The sequence below is a fragment of the Pipistrellus kuhlii genome, unplaced genomic scaffold (assembly GCF_014108245.1).
Source record: "Pipistrellus kuhlii isolate mPipKuh1 unplaced genomic scaffold, mPipKuh1.p scaffold_m20_p_7, whole genome shotgun sequence".
Taxonomy (NCBI): Eukaryota; Metazoa; Chordata; class Mammalia; order Chiroptera; family Vespertilionidae; genus Pipistrellus; species Pipistrellus kuhlii.
This window is the reverse complement of record NW_023425573.1, coordinates 65363361-65381364: the sequence shown is the minus strand read 5'-3', so window position 1 is coordinate 65381364 and position 18004 is coordinate 65363361. Positions and strand designations below refer to the sequence as shown.

The window sequence follows — 18004 nt, the reverse complement described above, 5'->3', positions numbered from 1 at the left end:
GAGTGGAGCACGTGCCAGCTGAGTGAAAATGCAACCTGTGGGCAAGGTGTCAGAATCCGCCTTCTGAGCTGTGTGCGCAGTGACGGCAAGACAGTCAGCATGGACCAATGTGAGCAGGTAATTTGTTTATATTTGTTTCCAATTGGTAATAGTATAGTAGAGTTATATCTCACTAGTCTTAACTTCATCACAATGACTGGGAAAGGTCATTTGGCACTAGGGATGTGAGTTCATTAAAAACTATTTTGTATGATTTTCAGGAACTTATTTAAATGTACTTGCTGACCAGCAAACTCTAATGTTTAGATATGACTCTGTATTGGGCAGGTGATTCATCTGCATATGCGATAAACACTGTCCCTTCCATATAAGATGAACACTGACATTTGCTATTAGAATACTCTGCTCTCTTAGTATCTGATTGTTCCGTAATTAATTCAGCTGTATTTTCCTTCTCAAACTAAGTTAAAATGCCTCCCTACCAAGTTTCAAACGATCAGGTTCAGAATTTTTTCCCTTTTCTATCCATAATAAACTATATAAAGTTTGTATAAAAGCTGCTCCAAAGAAGTCAGCATTACTTCCCAATGTACAAGTGAAAAGCACTATGGAGGAAATATAATAGAAATAAATATGACAATATGCTTTCACACTATAGGAATTTGCTAAAACAATATTTCAAATAAATTGAAAATGTGGGGCCAGATAATTTAGATAGCCACAGAAACTTTTTTAGTAATCTGGAAAAATAATTGTTGTCCCTTGTCTCCTAACCTAAGGGGAATACACAAGTAGAAATTAAAATCAAAACAAAACCTTCCTCCTCTAACCTGATTTAACATGTTAAGTATTGTTACGACCACACGTTCTCTAAACCAAACACATAGCTAGAAATCAACACCAACTCTGTGACCAGATCATCTGAAACCAGATGTCCCACTTGGTGAAATTCTGAAACTGGCTAACACATGACAGATTTCTGTCTCCCAGAAGCCAGTGATTTATTTTAGCATTTTATTTCATCTCATCTGCTTCTCAAGAAGTTGTGGGCTTCAAGAAAAATAAATTCACAATGTACAACTCCAAATAAGTGAAAAATCTTACATTCAATATGTATAATAGATCTTTTATTTTGATACAAAGAAGGATATAAAGTTTTCACCGATGGAAAAATCAGTTTCTCTGCTTTCCAATACCATATGTCCAACAAATATTTTTTTTAAATACTGGTTAAAGAAGTCCCAAAATTTTAACCTAACTAGAATACCCATACCTCTTGTGGTAATTACCATGATGCCCACTTGCCAAATCACCATTAATTTCAGCTTGATATGAACATTCCTAAAACCTAACATGCATTGAAAGTCAAAGTTTTCTTCAGTGTGCACATGGCATGTGATTCCTAAAGCAGAACTTTTTATTATTTTTTCTGTTTTTCTTCTTTCACTAAGACCTCTTCTACCTTGATCATTAATTTGTAGATTTTACCTACATATGAGTTTCAGAGTGGATGAGAGGAAAGTGAACTCTATCACCAACTTTCCTCATGACTAAGCCCATGATTATGTTTTTTAACATAATTGGTCTTTTTAATAAACTTTAGATGAGTTATTGATTTGAGCTTTATTGTTTTTTATTTATGTTTCAGCCCAGCTAGCTGTTCATTCTGGCTCACCCAGAAGTGAAGGGTGCTTGCATTTAACACTGAGCATCCTCTTGGTCCCCTGCTGGCTGAGCAGGGGACTAAAAGGATATAACCGCCTGCTTTCCCAGCACCCTAATTGCAGGCCTATTCTAAATTTATAAAAAGAAATTTTGGCTAACAATTTTGATTTTGTGAGGAAAGGACAGCCATTTTATGCAATTGCCATCAATTTAAATAAGAAAGGATATCCCTTTTCCCTCCCAAAAAATATAAAAGATTATTATCTAGAATAAAGGAAAGTCTTTCCCATAGAAGAATAATGTTTTGACTTGATGTTAAATTCGAATTATCCGCTGAAATCATATTTCATTTCCATCTGCAGCGTAACTTGGTGAAGCCACAGGGAATGAGCATGCACTGCCTGGTGGAATGTGTGGTCAACTGTCAGCTCTCTGAGTGGACAGCTTGGACAGAGTGCTCACAGACTTGTGGCCATGGAGGTATCTGATTCCCTCTGTATGTTCACACTAAACAAATTAGTTTTGAGTATCTTTCAGTATGCTGTGGCTTGATAAATGGGCATTAAGACATGTTGGCCAGCTGGAGGCAACATGAGACTGACACAGGGAGTCGAGAGAAGCTTGCCTCCTGTCAGTTCTTTAGATCAGGCAGAGATTGAAGAACTGCCTGGGAACAGTGGCCAACGCCAGAGGAGCTGATGGCCATGTGGGGCAGTGTTTATTCAAAAGGTCCCATACTCAACCAATTATACAAATGTCGGTTGGCCTCTATTGTTCCTGGAAGAAGTAAAGCTGGGTCCTGTATCAGGTAAACATCCACATCAAAGTGACTTAACATCATGAACTTGACTAATTTTTCACTCACCAAAAGGGTAGAGTAGCTTTTGCTTCACAAAGTCAATTAAGAATACAGATTGATAAAGGCTCTACCACTTTATTATTTTTTTGAATAAATCTTTATTCAGATTATTACAGTTGTTCCTCTCCTCTTTCCAGCTCCCCTCCACTGGGTTCCCACCCAACCCGATGCCGTTACCTGCACCCCCATTGTGCTTATCCATAGGTGTAAGATTTTTGTCCAATCTTTCCCACACCCCTCACATTTCCTCCCCCCTGAGAATTGTCAGTCCTCTCCCTTTTTATACCCTTGATTTTATTATATTCACCAGTTTAATGTGTTCTTCAGATTTTTTTATTCACTTGATTTTTAAATATATATTTTATTGATTTTTTACAGAGAGGAAAGAGAGGGATAGAGAGTTAGATACATCGATGAGAGAGAATCATCGATCAGCTGCCTCTTGCACACCCCCTACTGGGGGTGTGCCCATAACCAAGGTACATGCCATTGACTGGAATTGAACCCGAGACCTTTCAGTCTGCAGGCTGGCGCTCTATCCACTGAGCTAAACCGGTTTCAGCTTCACTTGATTTTTAGATTCACTTGTTAATAGATATGTATTTGCTGTCACTTTGTTGTTCATAATTTTTATATTTACCTTTCTCTTCCTCTTCTTAGAGAATACCCTTCAGCATTTTATATAATACTGGTTTGGTGGTGATGAACTTTTTCTTTTCTGTGAAGTTCTTTATGTGACCTTTAATTCTAAATGACAGCTTTGCTGGATAGAATAATCTTGGTTGTAGGTTCTTACTATTCATCACTTTGTATATTTCTTGTCACTCCCTTCTGGCCTGCATAGTTTCTGTTGAGAAGTCAGCTGACAGTCATATGGGTACTTTCTTGTAGGTAACTGTTTTTCATTTACTGCTTTTAAGATTCTCCCTTTGTCTTTTGCCCTTGGCATTTTAATTATGATTAAAATGTCTTGGTGTGGTCCTCTTTAGATTTCCCTTGTTTGGGGTTCTCTGTGCTTCCTGGACTTGTAAGTCTATTTCTTTCACCAGGTAGGGAAAGTTTTGTGTTATTATTTCTTCAAATATGTTTTCAATATCTTGCTCTCTTCTTCTGGCACCCCTATAATTTGATATTGGTCCTCTTGAAGTTGTTCCAGAGGCTCCATACACTGTCTTCATATTTTTGAATTCTTTTTGCTTTTTCCAGTTGGGTGTTTTTTGCTTCTTCATATTTCAAATCTTTGACTTGATTCTTGTGAACCTCTAGTCTGCTGTTGGATCTTTGTATATTATTCTTTATTTTAGTCAGTCTATGCTTAATTTCTGATTGGTCCTTTTTCATATCCTTGAGGAATCACACTAAATTTTTTAGAGGTTTCTAGAAGATTCTTGAGTAACCTTATAACTGTGGTTTTGAACTATTCTATATCCAGTATTTTGTTTTCATCCATTTCTTTCATTTATAACTTATTTCTTTGTCTTCGCATTTTGGCTGCTTCCCTGTGTTTGTTTTTATGTACTGGGTAGCTGCTAAGTCTCCTTGAGTTGATACAATGGCCTTGTGTGGTTGGTGTCCTATAGGGTCCAGTGTCTCAGCCTGCCCTGTCACCTGAGGTGGACTTTCTTGTTGCAACCCTTTGTGAGCTGTTTGCACAGTCTTGTTATAGTTAACCCTTGTATGCTGTTGGTATCACTGGGAGGAATTGACCTTCAGGCCAATTGGCTGTGGTGACCAGCTGTGACTACACTGGAAGATCTGTTGCATAGGAGACACCCTAATGGGGCAGGACTTGCTTCAGTAGGGCTTTGGTGCTCACTGAGTCTGCTCCTTGAGTGTGTCTCTTATGGATGTGAAGATTTGTAATCCAGTATGGTATCACTCTGACCACTGGGTACACTGGCTCTTGGATTTCTAAGGAGGTGCAAAGTCAGCCACTGTGTGGGGCCACCCAGCAGGAGTGACAGAGACATCTACAGATTCCTCCTCTTTGTATGGGGTTTGGAAGTACCCAGATGAGGCCCAGCTGTGAAGCAAGGCCACTGCTGCTGCTGCCACATAGTGGGACGTCTTTTGGAATCTCTGGGGCTCTCTGACCTTATTGCAGTTCCTTTTTGGCTAAAGAACAAGCCATTCATTTGCAAAAGCTGATGCATACAACTTGGGTGGGGTTGTAAATTGGGGGGGGAGGGGAGCGGGTCTCTGGAAATCACCAGGGTGGAGCAAACAGCAAGGGCTGTCCTGAACTGGAAAAGTCCCTGGAAAAGTCTCAGTGTCCAGTGCAACCCATGCAGGAATAATGATTGCTGCGAGCACCTCTATGAGTAAGCTACCCTCATATTCCTGTCCTGATGCCAGACAGTCCAATTTCTCCCTGTATGTGCCCAGGTCCCCCAGAGTCTCACTGGAATTGGAGTTCAGAGCAAGCGGGAGCTTGTTTCACCCTCCCGATTTAAAGAGCAGCACATCCACGTGCCAGCACTTTCCATGCCTCCCCACCTCTTAGCAGTCTCAATGAGCTTTCTTCACATCTCTAGTTATGGAACTTCCTCTCAGCCAGCTTTCCCAAGGTTCTTGGTGGTAGCTGTCCTGCTGTTTAGTTGTGCTTTTGATTTGGTTGTGAGAGGCAGCAAGTATAGGTGATTATCTATGTCACCATCTTGGTTTCCCCAAGGCTCTACCACTTTAAAATAACCAAGTTTCTCATGAGAGCTATACCCAGCTGGTTCTGAGGAGGTTTTTATGGAAAAGGTTAGAAGAAGCATACATCTTTCCCATTTGTATTCTACAAGATAAAATCTAGTCCCATGCCCCAGCTCTATGCAAGATGGTAGGGTAGGAAATGAAGTGTCCATAAAGGCAAGGAATGCAGAAGGCAATCAAAATCAATACTCAGAGCCAGACAGCACAGCAGTATAGCCACCAGGCTACAGTAGGGACCACAACATGTGCCCATGCAAGGAGTGTAACAGGAGAGTAACAGGGTTGTGGCTCAGTTGGTTGAGTGCCATTTCATGCACTTAGGTAGAAGCCAATGGATGCTCATACTTCTCCCTTCCTCTCTAAAATCAATAAAAAACTTATTTTTTTTTTAAAGAGTTTAACAGGAATCAAACCCTCAACACTTTTGGTACATGTATGATGCTCCAACCAACTGAGCCACCCTGCCAGGGGATTAATTAATTTTTAATGATTGTTTGTGTAGGGGGCAAAACACACTGTTTGGGTTCTTCATGGGTGAATACCCCCAGTTCCCATGAACCACAGAACCTGGCACATTGGAGAATTTTCTCTTAATATCTGTCATTGCACAGGTGGTTCTGGACTATCAGGGGAAGCTTGAAGGGTAAGAGCTTACAGACTGGATCCCATACCCAAAGGCATCCGACTTCTGCCTGTTCCCTCTCCCCCAACTAAATACAGAACACTTAGGTATCACCACCTAAGAATATGTGCAGTGTTAGAAGACACAAAATGTTGGTTATAATTTTCCTTAAAGTCTTCATTCTGCTGCTGTGCTAAGTCACTGAAACATGACAGAGTGTCATATTATACTAACAAACCACCTTTAAAAATAAAACCCCAAATTGTAATTTTTCAAAGTTTTAATTTTTCAAACAGTTTTCTATTAGTGATGTGGACTCATCAGACCCTGCTTGTTTACCAGAAAGAAAAATAAACAAAAAAACTCATTCCAAATCTAAAAATTCTAGGCAATTAGAATGTAAATTTACTTTTTATAATCCTTAGAATAATAAACAAAAATAAACAATCAAATATTCCGTAGGTAAAGTAATTGTGTAAACAAATGCAGAGTGAAAACAGGGAAGGAATGTTAACTACTTGAGAAACCTAGTGTTAAAGTGCTTAGAAATAATCTAAATAGTATCCATTGGTGCATAGATAAGGCACAAGTTACAAATAACCTCTTGCCAATTTCAGATACTCTAGCACAGCTAATTGGTGTGTTGCAAGAATTTTTAAAACTTGCAATACCTGACTACTTAGGGGCACTGACCTCTTTTCCCTTACATTGACTAATAAAAAAAAATGACAAAAGCCAACAACAATAGCCATCTGGCATGAATACATCAAAAGTATATCTACTTTTTGTCTGCTCGGCAAAAAAATACATTTTTTGGTATGCTGCAGAATTTTAGTAATCATTTTCTATGTGCCATGAGATGAAAAAGGCTGACAATCACTGCCCTGGTAGAATAACTTCTTGGGAATCTTTCCTTGAACCCTTAGATGTCTTGATCTCCTAAATAGTCAGGTATAATAATGCCTTTTTTAAAAAATCCCTTGATCCTGAAATCTGACAAACCCTCCAGAGCTCTGCTTTATGTTAGGACCCACAGAGAAAATATAAACATGAGTATTTTGGGTTATATTTGTGCCCACCCTCAATATTAAAAAGAATAGAGCAGTACCAAAAACAATAGGACACAGGGCCTTTGAAATCTTAAGCATCTACCCTCAGGACTCTGCTAAGACAGCCTTGTGGAATATTATATTATATTACCCCTTACCAGTTCCCAAACTTCCCCATTCCAAGCTTCCAGCTCCAGCAGTCCAGCCCCACTCCTCTCCTTACCCTGGTAGACAGTGAGATTCTCCTAATCCTCCCACAGCACAACCTAAAACAAGCGGTAATCACAAGCAGAATGGTGTGGCACAGATGAACTCATTGCTTAAAAGAGACCAAAATACGGAGCTGAGAAGGGTGGGCACCATCTGCGGCCTGTCTATTAAGACAGTCTGCCAGCGGCTGTCTTTTTGTAGCAGTCCCTTGCTTTGTTCCCTCTGGTGCTGGCAATGGAGCAGAGACCACACGAGGGGGGTGGAGAGGATGGAGTCATGTTATAGTGGGCTAGCAAGTTGCGCGGGAGTCTGACTTCAGCACCCGTGGCTGTTGACTGACTTCTTTATCAAAACCAAAGGCTCACATGGTTGTCTCTGTTCATGAATTCACTGGGTTGTCTGGCAAATGCTAGCTGGATCTCCCGACATGCTGCCCCAGGAGCCACACTTCACCTTCAAATTCTGAGGACCACATGGGCCTGAGGCGCAATGTTTCAATGAGTTCTTTCTTCCTCTCCCAGGGTCCGGAGTGCCTCTTTAATGTACAATTGACACTGGGCATGTATACTTTCTAATTGTGTTAAAGATGTCAAGGTCAGAACAGTTTGAATCCAATTTAATTTACATTAGAGAGAAAGAGAGACTGATGCTAAGCTTCCACTGGAGGGATCTTTTTAGATAGATTTCAAAGATCAAAGCTTGTAATAGAAGAGCTTAATATTTGGATTAGTCATAGTCTTTGTCTGTTGAATTTGCATCACTTCAGTGGAATAGAGAACTCCTAAATTTAGCATCTCATGAATTATTCATGATGATTATTTAATAACATTCTAAGAAAGGTCTTATCCCAGACTAGGATTTTTTTCTTATTTCATATTTAACTCAATGTACGTGAGTTTATAATATGTTTCTATACTATGTCACCTAGCCTGCCTCTTGTGATTCCAAAGTAGCATATCATTTTTCTATCAATTGTAGCCCATAATGAAAAAATAATCTAATATTAATTACAAGCCCCATAACTTTTAAATTCCCAGCTTTTCTTTTTTTTAGATTTCAAAGGCAAGCAGTGTGGTGTTTTTGTATCCAATCATTGTAACAGTTCAAACATATTTACTCTGTGACTAAAGTAGTTCCTATGATAAGAGAATGGGATGCTAAGTGGTAGGATGGAGAAAGGAAACCAGAATACCTGTGAGTTAGAGTTGGTATTTCCATAGCAAGTTTTGGGACTTGGAGCTGGTCTCTGCAGAACTCATTTGCACTATGTTTTTTAAAAATTTGTGAAATGATAAAATATTACAATAAGTACCTTGCCATGTCATTTGTGCAAAGGCACAATAATTGGGTGTCTTAGTAATTTTTTGCAGGAGTACTATGAGGTATAGGCATAATTTTATAGGTGAGGTGATAAGCAATTAAGCGACCTGGTTAAGGTGATGTGGCTTTTAAGTAGCAGAAGAAAGATGTGAACCACGTTCAGGTGTTTCCAAGTGCCTTTTGTTCCATATGTTCCTTTGCAAGGGACACTCTGACAGGTAAGTGTTCCTGTTATGTGCATGGACCTGGGCTGGGTGCTATATCACTTTACAAAAATCCTCATGATTTATAAGTATATTTAAAAAATAAGAGGGAATGAATCTCAGATTGCAACATGAAGGATATGTATGACTGGTGTGGTTCAGTGGTAGAGTGTCAGCCCACACACCAAATAGTAGGTCAAGGGCATGTACCGGGGTTGCAGGTTCATTTCCCCTGCCTGGGTTTGCATACCTGTGGGAAGTAACCAATTAATGTGTGTCTCTCACATCACATTGATGTTTCCCTCCCTCCCTTTCACTCTCTAAAAGTAATTGGGGAAAAGTATTCTCAGATGAGGATAAAGAAAGATAAACAAATTCCGCAAACCCCCGTAAACAAAAAACAAAAAAACATAGAAAAAGTGGTCTCTCTGAATACTTTTTTCACGATCAATAATGTTGCATATTATCTACTCCATCTAATTGGGATATAGGCAGGGAGACAGTCTTCCAGATAGGGAATGTGTGACATTGATAGAGTAGATCTAGAATTGTCAAAATCACTCTTTCTGACCTTCTCATTTTTCATCTTAAGGAGAGCACCTCATTTGGAGTATCTCTGCTGTATATATGTACTTACAGTGGTCTGTCGTATTTTAATAGCTTTTAATGGGACTCACATGTGTTATTGAGGTAAGAGATCAGAACATATAAATTTGCTCCTCACTGAGAAATCTGGAGTTCTTTATTTACAAGCAAAACCAAAAGTACCTGATCTTCTGCCCTAGAAAGAACTACCCTAGTCCTGTGATGCCATGGTCTATCTTGACTTGAAAGCTGTGTCTATTACTTCCTTGCTTAGCTGACTACCATCCCAAATAGATGCTCATAACTAGGCCTCGTCTGTTTTATTCTGAAAAGCTATGGAATCTGTTCCTTTCCTAAATCAAGTGTTCTTTAAGATGAAAGGTATCTGGATGCCAGTAGCAATCCTATCTAATGAAAGAGTAATATGCAAATTGACCATCACTCTAACACACAAGATGGCTGCCCCATGTGAACAAAAGATGGCCCCTACAAGATAGCCAGCAGGGGAGGGCAGTTGGGAGGGAACAGGCTTGCAAGGGAGGGCAGTTGTGGGCAATCAGGCCAGCAGGGGAGGGTAGTTGAGAGGAACCAGGCCTGCAAGGGAGGGCAGTTGTGGGTGATTTGCCTTCAGGGGAGAACAGTTAGGGGTGACCAAGCCAGCAGAGGAGGGAAGTTTGGGGTGACTGGGCCTGCAGGGAAGGGTAGTTGGGAGCAACTGGGCCAGCAGAGGAGTAGTTATGTGTCAATCAGGCTGGCAGGCTGAAGCAGTTAGGGGCAATCAGGAAGGCAGGCAGGAGAGTATTTGGGAGCCAGCAGTCCTGGATTGTGAGAGGGATGTCCAACTGCCCATCAAATATCCCTCGAGGGATCCCAGGTTGGAGAGGGTACAGGCTTGGCTGAGGGACACACATCCCTTTGCACAAATTTTGTGCACCAGGCCTCTAGTATTCAGACAAGCTGGTGAAACCCTCTGTCCGGGAAACCCATTGCTGCATCTCCCATCACTAACCTTGCCAGAGATTTTTCTTATACTACAGATTAGGACCATACTTTTCTCTACTTAGTTACATTAGAAAATAAATCCATATGCACTGGGGTATATATTTTTAAAAAATGTTGCACTTTAAAAACTTAGATAAAAATTCCAGGTGATATTTAAGAGAATAAAAAGTAGTTACCTAGCATAGAGAGCTACATGAGATTAACTGAACATTTTATAAAAAATCTAACTTTCCACTATTTTCACAATTTAATCTAACAAGTAACCAAAAGCAAATGAAGAGTTACCACAGAGAAAGCTGTTAGCACAATACTTATAATTGCTTTTTACTAAGGAAAATATAAAATCTATGAATACAGGTAACCCATCTAATACCTGACTTGGGCCTAATGAGATTGAGATCTGTGGAAGGCACTTGCTGTTGGACATACCGTGTTCCAATATTTCTAGCTGTGTGATTTTGTAAATATTATTTAATTTTTATGAGCTTCATTTTATCATGTACGAAATGAGAATATTAACAACCGTGTTTAAAGCAGAGTATGAGATTGGCATTCTTGTTGCAGTGATTTCTTTGAGGGGCACTGGGGAATGCAGGTGCTTTCGGGAAAGGGAACAAATAAAGCAGGATAAGGAAGAGTAAAAAAATTAAGCAAAAATATGTTATTCCTCTCTGTCATAGCACATCATATTCAATTAATTTAGTCCCTCCCTCCATAACGAAAAATATTTTTATAATGACAATAGATATTAGACAGAGACATGTTATTAAAATTGATTAGAAGATTGGCATGATCAGCTCTCAATTGTTAGTTTCCCTTGCTTCCTTTTCACCTGCTAGTATTTCCTAGCAGGTGCCAAATGCTTAAGAATAAATTCACAGGAGAAAATATTTAAACATGGAAACATTTTATTCAATAACCTAATTTTTAGGAATGACCACCATCAACTTGAGGTTAGTGACACTGAATCCCATCCCTCACTGTATAAGTTCACCAACCCCTTATAGATGTCAGCACTGGAAGGCCATTTCCTGCCAAAACTGGGCATATACCTTAAATATTTAACTCATATTCAAAAGAAATAATGCCTAAGTAAAAAAACAAAACAATATTATATAATAAAACCCTAATATGCAGATCAACTGAACGCCAGAATGACTGGTCACTAAGATGCACACTGACCACCAGGGGGCAGACTCTCAATGTAAGAATTGCTCCCTGGTGGTCAGTGTGCTCCCATAGAGGGAGCGCTGATCAGCCAGAAGCCAGGTTCATGGCTGGCAAGTGGTGTTAGGAGCCTTTGCAGGTGGGCGGTAAGGAACAAGGGGTCCCGGATTGAAAGAGCCCCAGACTGCAAGAGGGATGTCTGACTGTCGGCTTAGGCCTGATTTCTGGGGGGAGCAGGCCTAAGCTGGCAGACAGACATCCCTTGAGGGATCCTGGACTGAGAGAGGGCACAGACCAGCCTGAGAGACCTCCCACCCCCACTGCACAATTTTCTTGCACCGGGCCTCTAGTATTCAAATAACACGTTATAAGCTCCAAGTCAGTTCATATTATGTTATTGTATTTGTGTCTATGGTGCTTTGGGGTTTACAGGTAAATTCATGTAAATGGCTCAGATAGCTTATTTAATGAACTATGTAAGGTTAAAAGGGTATGTTCTTCCTTTCTCTGCATTATTATATTCCCTTTTCTATTTTTTTTTTTTACATACATACTTTTCATTGTATGCCTAGGCCATATTTAAATTGCCCAGAGCTATCTAAACCATCTTTTTCAGTTAATTCAATTGATCACAGAAGAGCCATTGTTAAAACATGGCACATAGGTGCATGGTTGCTGGCTACTTATATCTAACAGTATGGTCAGAACAGAAAATCATTGCATTTGACTCCATTTCCTTTAGTGACTATACAAACTGACAATTTTTAACAAGTTTTGAGAATTCTTACTGTTTAAAATTCCCATGTTCATGTCATTGAAGCCTCAGAATGAAGTTTGACTACAGATGAGCTCAATGGAAATGTGATCTGGGACAATGTGCTTTGAACCTATAATATATGCAGCTTAAACCTATTGGCCTCTCTGAATTGTGCTGTGTATTACAACTAGTCTGCCTCATTGTCTTTTTTTTTTTTTTTTTAATGAGGTCTTACCAGGCAACCTTTTTCCTTCATTGCAAGTAATTATTGCTAATTTAATAGTAGGCTCAATATCACTGTTGCTTATAATGAGTTCCGAATATTTCCCAAGGGAGAAGAGAAGAAAGGCTCAGAGAAAATTGCTAGCACACTTACCCTATCATAATTTGGGTTTTTATTCAATGGAGTCATATTTTATAGGGAGTGCTTTGCTCTCTTTTATAGCCTTAAGTGTGGATGAATAGAGAGTCAATTTATGTTTTTACATTTCACTGATATTTCTCATTAAGCATATTGTCTATTATCTATTACTGAATTTGGGTTCCAACTAAATTCCTAGACCCCTATATTATGCTTATATTGAAAAAATATAAACCCTAAAAAAGAGAAATCCAAAGCGTCCAAGAAAATCTCCCACTGTTTGGAAACATGAGGATATATATGGCAGCAACCTTCACTCTGGAGGGCAAGGCAATCCAGACTAGGATGTAAGGGGTTTGGTAGATTGAGAACAGGCTAAATTAATAGGCTAAATTATTGTGGATTTCTTATTCATGTGCTTTTAGTATTATAAACCCAATAGAATATGGATAGCATGCTTTATATAACCATTTCAGGCTTATTCTCAAAATTGATTGAAATCGTTGTTAAAAACAAATAAAAAATTAAAAAAATTAACAAGTGCCTTCTATATTTTACATGTGGTTTATGTTTTATTCGTATAATTAGTGTGAGATAAGCCAAAGGAGTCTATCTGAGTCTATCTGACTGACCCCTTATAAAGCTATGCCCTAGTGAACAAACATTCTCATTGACACACATGTGCTGTCATTGCATCAAGGTACAATATTTGCCAATCTCTAGTTGCAAATGAAGTATTATACAAAATAGAGTGATCTTTACACCAAAGATTAAAGGACACTCTTGAGAAAATTGATGAAAAGTGACTCAAAGGCCAAAGATGCTATAATCAAACTGCTCAAGCCGGTCATGAAACAATGGGTCTCTTTATAGGGTAATCATAAAATTATGAAAGAAATATCAGTAGCTGATGAATTCTTTTCCCTAATGACTGCATAGTTGCAATTATAATCTACAGGGTAGTTTATATTAGATCAAATAAACACACTTGCAAACTCTTTAGTTCCAGGAAATTGCCCATTTAGACATTTTATTATTTAAGATAATTTAATTCCCATTTTAAATAGATTCACTTTTAAGTGGCATTTTCCCCAGCATGAATTATCCTCAGATGATAAGGAGTTTCTGTATATTTAATTTTATTTTACAGAAGAGAGAATTTATGCTCAGAGGAATTAAAGTACTTCCATGCAGTCACAGCAGCTCCTAGTTGTTAATTTGAGAGAACTGTCTCTAAATAGAGAATTTTGATGCCACGTCCTGGTTTCTTTTCACCACACATCAACTATTTTAACATTCTCTTGCTATAGTATTCTATTTTATGTCACGTTTTACAATATGTTTAATTTGGCAGCTGCCTCCACTATTTTCCCACTCATTAAAACTTACTTTCATCAGAAAAATCCCTGCTATCAGGTCCCTTTTAGAAGAACCCTTGCTGAAAGACAGTCTGGGCAAATATCCAATCCAGTCTGATGTTTGCAATCCCATGTAGTATTTGACCACTGTCGTCAGAGATGGCAGGCCTCCTTGTTACACTGTCCAGGTAGATACATTTATATTTACAACTTTGAGACTTGTGAAATAGTATCTAATCTAAGGGGCACTTTCTCCAATTATTTAATTTATACAACCAAATATCCCTGACATGAAAAGGAATATGGTAAGAGCTGCCAAGTACCTCGCAGAAACATCAGGGTCAGGATTTTACCTACTAGACTCTTGCTCTTTTATTAGCAAATGTTAACTGACCTTTAGTATTAGATAATTAAATATAACATACATCATGCTTCAAAATTTAGGATTGTTATATGCTTTTTGGTTTAAAAAATATGTCCTTGGAAATAATTAGCATTGTTTGAAAATCTTTGTGATTGGGTAGTAAAAAGTAGAAAAATAATATGGCTGTGATTTAAATATGGTTTAATTTTTAAATTTACTTTTTTTCAATTAAATTGGAATGAAATTGATCATATAGGTTTCAGATGTGGGTTTCTATGTTATAAGATCTGTACATTGCACCATATGCCCACCACCCAAAGCCACATCTTCTCCCATCACCATATTTTAGGACTCTCATTTCCCTCCACCCCCTTCCCTCTGGCAACCACCACATGGCTTTTTGAGTTCCCGAGTTTCAGTTTTATATCCCACATGTTAGTGAAATCATATGGTTATTAGCTCTTTCTGACTGACTTATTTCACTTAGCATACTGTTCGTAAGATCTATCAATGTTGTTGCAAATGGCAGTATTTCATCATTTATTATGGCTGAGTAGTATTCCATTGTGTATGTGTGCCACATCTTCTTTATCCAGTCCTCTATCCCAGGACACTTTGGTTGTTTTCATGACTTTGCCACCGTGAATAATGCTGCAATGAAATAGGGGTGCATACATCATTGTGAATACAAGATTTTGAGTTTTTCAGGTATATACCCAGGAGAGGGATTGCTGAGTCATATTTTATTCTTAATTTTTTGAGGAATCCCCAGACTGCTTTCCATAGTGCTTGTACTAGCCTATACTCCCACCAGCAATCTATGAGGATTCCTTTTTTTTTTTCCACAACCTCTCCAGCAGTTGTTATTGCTTGTCTTGTTGATAATAGCCACTCTTAAGAGGTGTGAAGTGGTATTTAATTTGTACTTCCCTAATTGCTAGTGAGGTTGGTCATTTTTTCATATATCTATCAGCCAACAAATAAATTTTCATTTTTTTATTAAGCTATTATATGTGTACATATCTTACCATTGCTCCCACCACCACTCCCGTACATGCCCTCACCCCCCCAGAGTTTTGCATTTATTGGTTATGCTTATATGCATGCATACAAATCCTTCAGTTAATCTCTTATCTCCCTCATATCACCCTAATCTTCCCCTGTAATTTGACTGTTTGTTGTTTTACTGTCTCTATCTTTTTGTTCATCAGTTTATAATGCTCTTTATTATCCATAAATGAGTGAGACCATGTGGGTTTTTTCTTTCATTGACTGGCTTATTTTATCCAGCATAATATTGTCCAATTCCATCCAGGTTTCTGCAAATAGTAAGAATTCCTTTTTTATGGCAGCATAGTATTCCATTGTGTAGATGTACCATGGTTTTCTGATCCAATCATCTGCTGACGAGCATCTAGGCTGTTTCAAAATCTTAGCTATTGTAAATTGTGCTGCTATAGACATATGGGGTGCATATATCCTTTCTGATTGGTGTTTGTAGTTTCTTAGGATATATTCCTAGGAGTGGGATTACTGGGTCAAATGGGAGCTCCATTTTCAGTTTTTTGAGGAAATTTCATACTGTTCGCCACAGTGGTTGCACCAGTCTGCATTCCCACCAGCAGTGCAAGAGGGTTCCTTTTACTCTGCATCCTCACCAACACTTGACATTTGTTGATTTGTTGATGTTGGCCATTCTGACAGGTGTGACATAGTACCACATTGTCATTTTGATTTGCATCTTTCAGATAATTAGCGACTTTGAGCATGTTTTCATGTGTCTCTTGGCTTTCGGTGTTTTTTTTTGTTTGTTTTGTTTTTTTGTTTTTAAGATTCTATTTAGGTCCATTGCCCATTTTTTTTATTGGATCATTTATCTTTCTTTTATTAAGTTGTATAAGCTGCCTGTAGAAGTTGGAGATTAAACTTTTATCCATGATAACATTTGTAAATATGTTCTCCCATACAGTGGGCTTTCTTGTTGTTTTGTTGATGGTTTCTTTTGCTGTAAAAAAAGCTTTTTATTTTGATGTAGTCCCATTTGTTTATTTTCTCTTTAGCTTCCATTGCCAAAGGGGCAGTATCAGTGAAGAAGTTCTTTCAGCATATGTCTGAGATTTTGCTGCCTGTGGATTCCTCTAGTATTTTTATGGTTTCCCATCTTATGTTTAAGTCCTGTATTCATTTTTAGTTTATTTTTGTGTATGATGTAAGTTGGTGATCTTGTTTAATTTTTTTGCATGTATCTGTCCAACTTTCCCAACACCATTTATTGAAGAGACTATCTTGACTCCATTGTATGTTCATGCTTCCTTTGTCAAATATTAATTGAGCATAGTGGTTTGGGTTGGTATTCGGATTCTCTATTCTATTCCATTGATCTATATGTCTGTTCTTGTGCCAGTACTATGCTGTTTTGAGAACAGTGACTTTGTAATACAGCTTGAAATCTGGTATTGAGATCCCTCCTACTTTATTTTTTCCCCCTCAGGATTGCTATGGCTATTTGGGGTCTTTTTTTTTTTTATTCCAGATGAATTTTTGGAGAGTTCTTTCTAGGTTTGTGAAATATGCCATTGGTATTTTAATGGGGAGTTCATTGAACCTATAGATTGCTTTGGGTAGTATGGCCATTTTACTGATGTTGAGTCTACCAATCCATGAACATGGTATGTTCTTCTATCTGTTTGCATCTTCCTCTATCTCTTTTTTCAGTGTCCTATAGTTTTCCACGTATAGGTCTTTTCATCAAATGATTTTTAAGACTAACTTACTTCAAAAATAACAGCATGTTTTTTTCCTATCAAATTCATTAGGCAGGTTCCCTCCACTCTTGGGTCCAAGAGAATATATCTGTCATTTTAATGGGAATAAAATAGTTCTAAAATAATGGCCATCCCCATGACATCAATTCAAGAACAAGCTTGAAGTTATTTGAATATAATGAAATAGAGCCTCTTTAGCTATGATAAAGGTAACAACTACATTATTATTATCCTTCCAAAGGTGGACCTAGGAAAAAATACCATTATAATGACGTTAAGGTAATGGTTATTTAGATAGTCTTATAATAACCTTTGTGCTTATGTTCTTGACCTAAAGAGTGTATAAGCACGAATTAATATAAAATTTTGAGCAAAACATGTTCATCAAGCAGAGATAACACGTCACATGAATGACGTGATGTCCGACCTACATGATTTGATTTGAGTGATGGTGGGAAGAATATCTAAATAGATATGCTCCACTCACTGCCCAAGGATGTAGAATGGGTAGATTCTGTTGTTCACCACACCCATTTTATGTTTGACACAATTTTATTATCTCCAAAGCTGCTTTTACATCTTTTTTGGTACTATCCTGGCTGTCTTACCTGTGTCTCTCTAGCATCATGACTAATAAATCAAACTCTGGGTCAAAAGTTTCCAAATTTGAATTCTGTTCTGTAATTTACTTTTTTTTTTTTTTTTTTTTTTTTTTTTTTTTTTTTTTTTTTACCTTACACAATTGACTTACACTCTCTGTGTCTACAGTAAGTTCTCTTATAAATAATATGGGAATATAATAGAATTTTCCTCTAGAGTTGTTATAATTATTAAATGAATCAGTGTCTATAAAGTTTTTAAAATTAGGAAATAATAATTGTTTTGGTATTATTACATTATCACACATTTGCTGATACCAGATAATATCACATAGGTAATTTATGAATTAAACAAAAATACAACTAGTGCTTAATATATATGAAACACTATGTTAGGGACAGAAGCCCAAACCCCAAG

General features: G+C 37.9%; 1 protein-coding gene across 1 annotated transcript in view; it reads left to right on the top strand.

Moving 5' to 3' along the window:
• THSD7B (thrombospondin type 1 domain containing 7B) overlaps positions 1 to 18004 on the top strand; it is a 696543-nt gene that overhangs the window by 653478 nt on the left and 25061 nt on the right. Inside the window, exons 18-19 of the mRNA XM_036422004.2 lie at positions 2 to 117; positions 2028 to 2145. Coding sequence (XP_036277897.1) covers positions 2 to 117; positions 2028 to 2145 — 234 coding nt within the window. The remainder of the gene's footprint in view (position 1; positions 118 to 2027; positions 2146 to 18004) is intronic.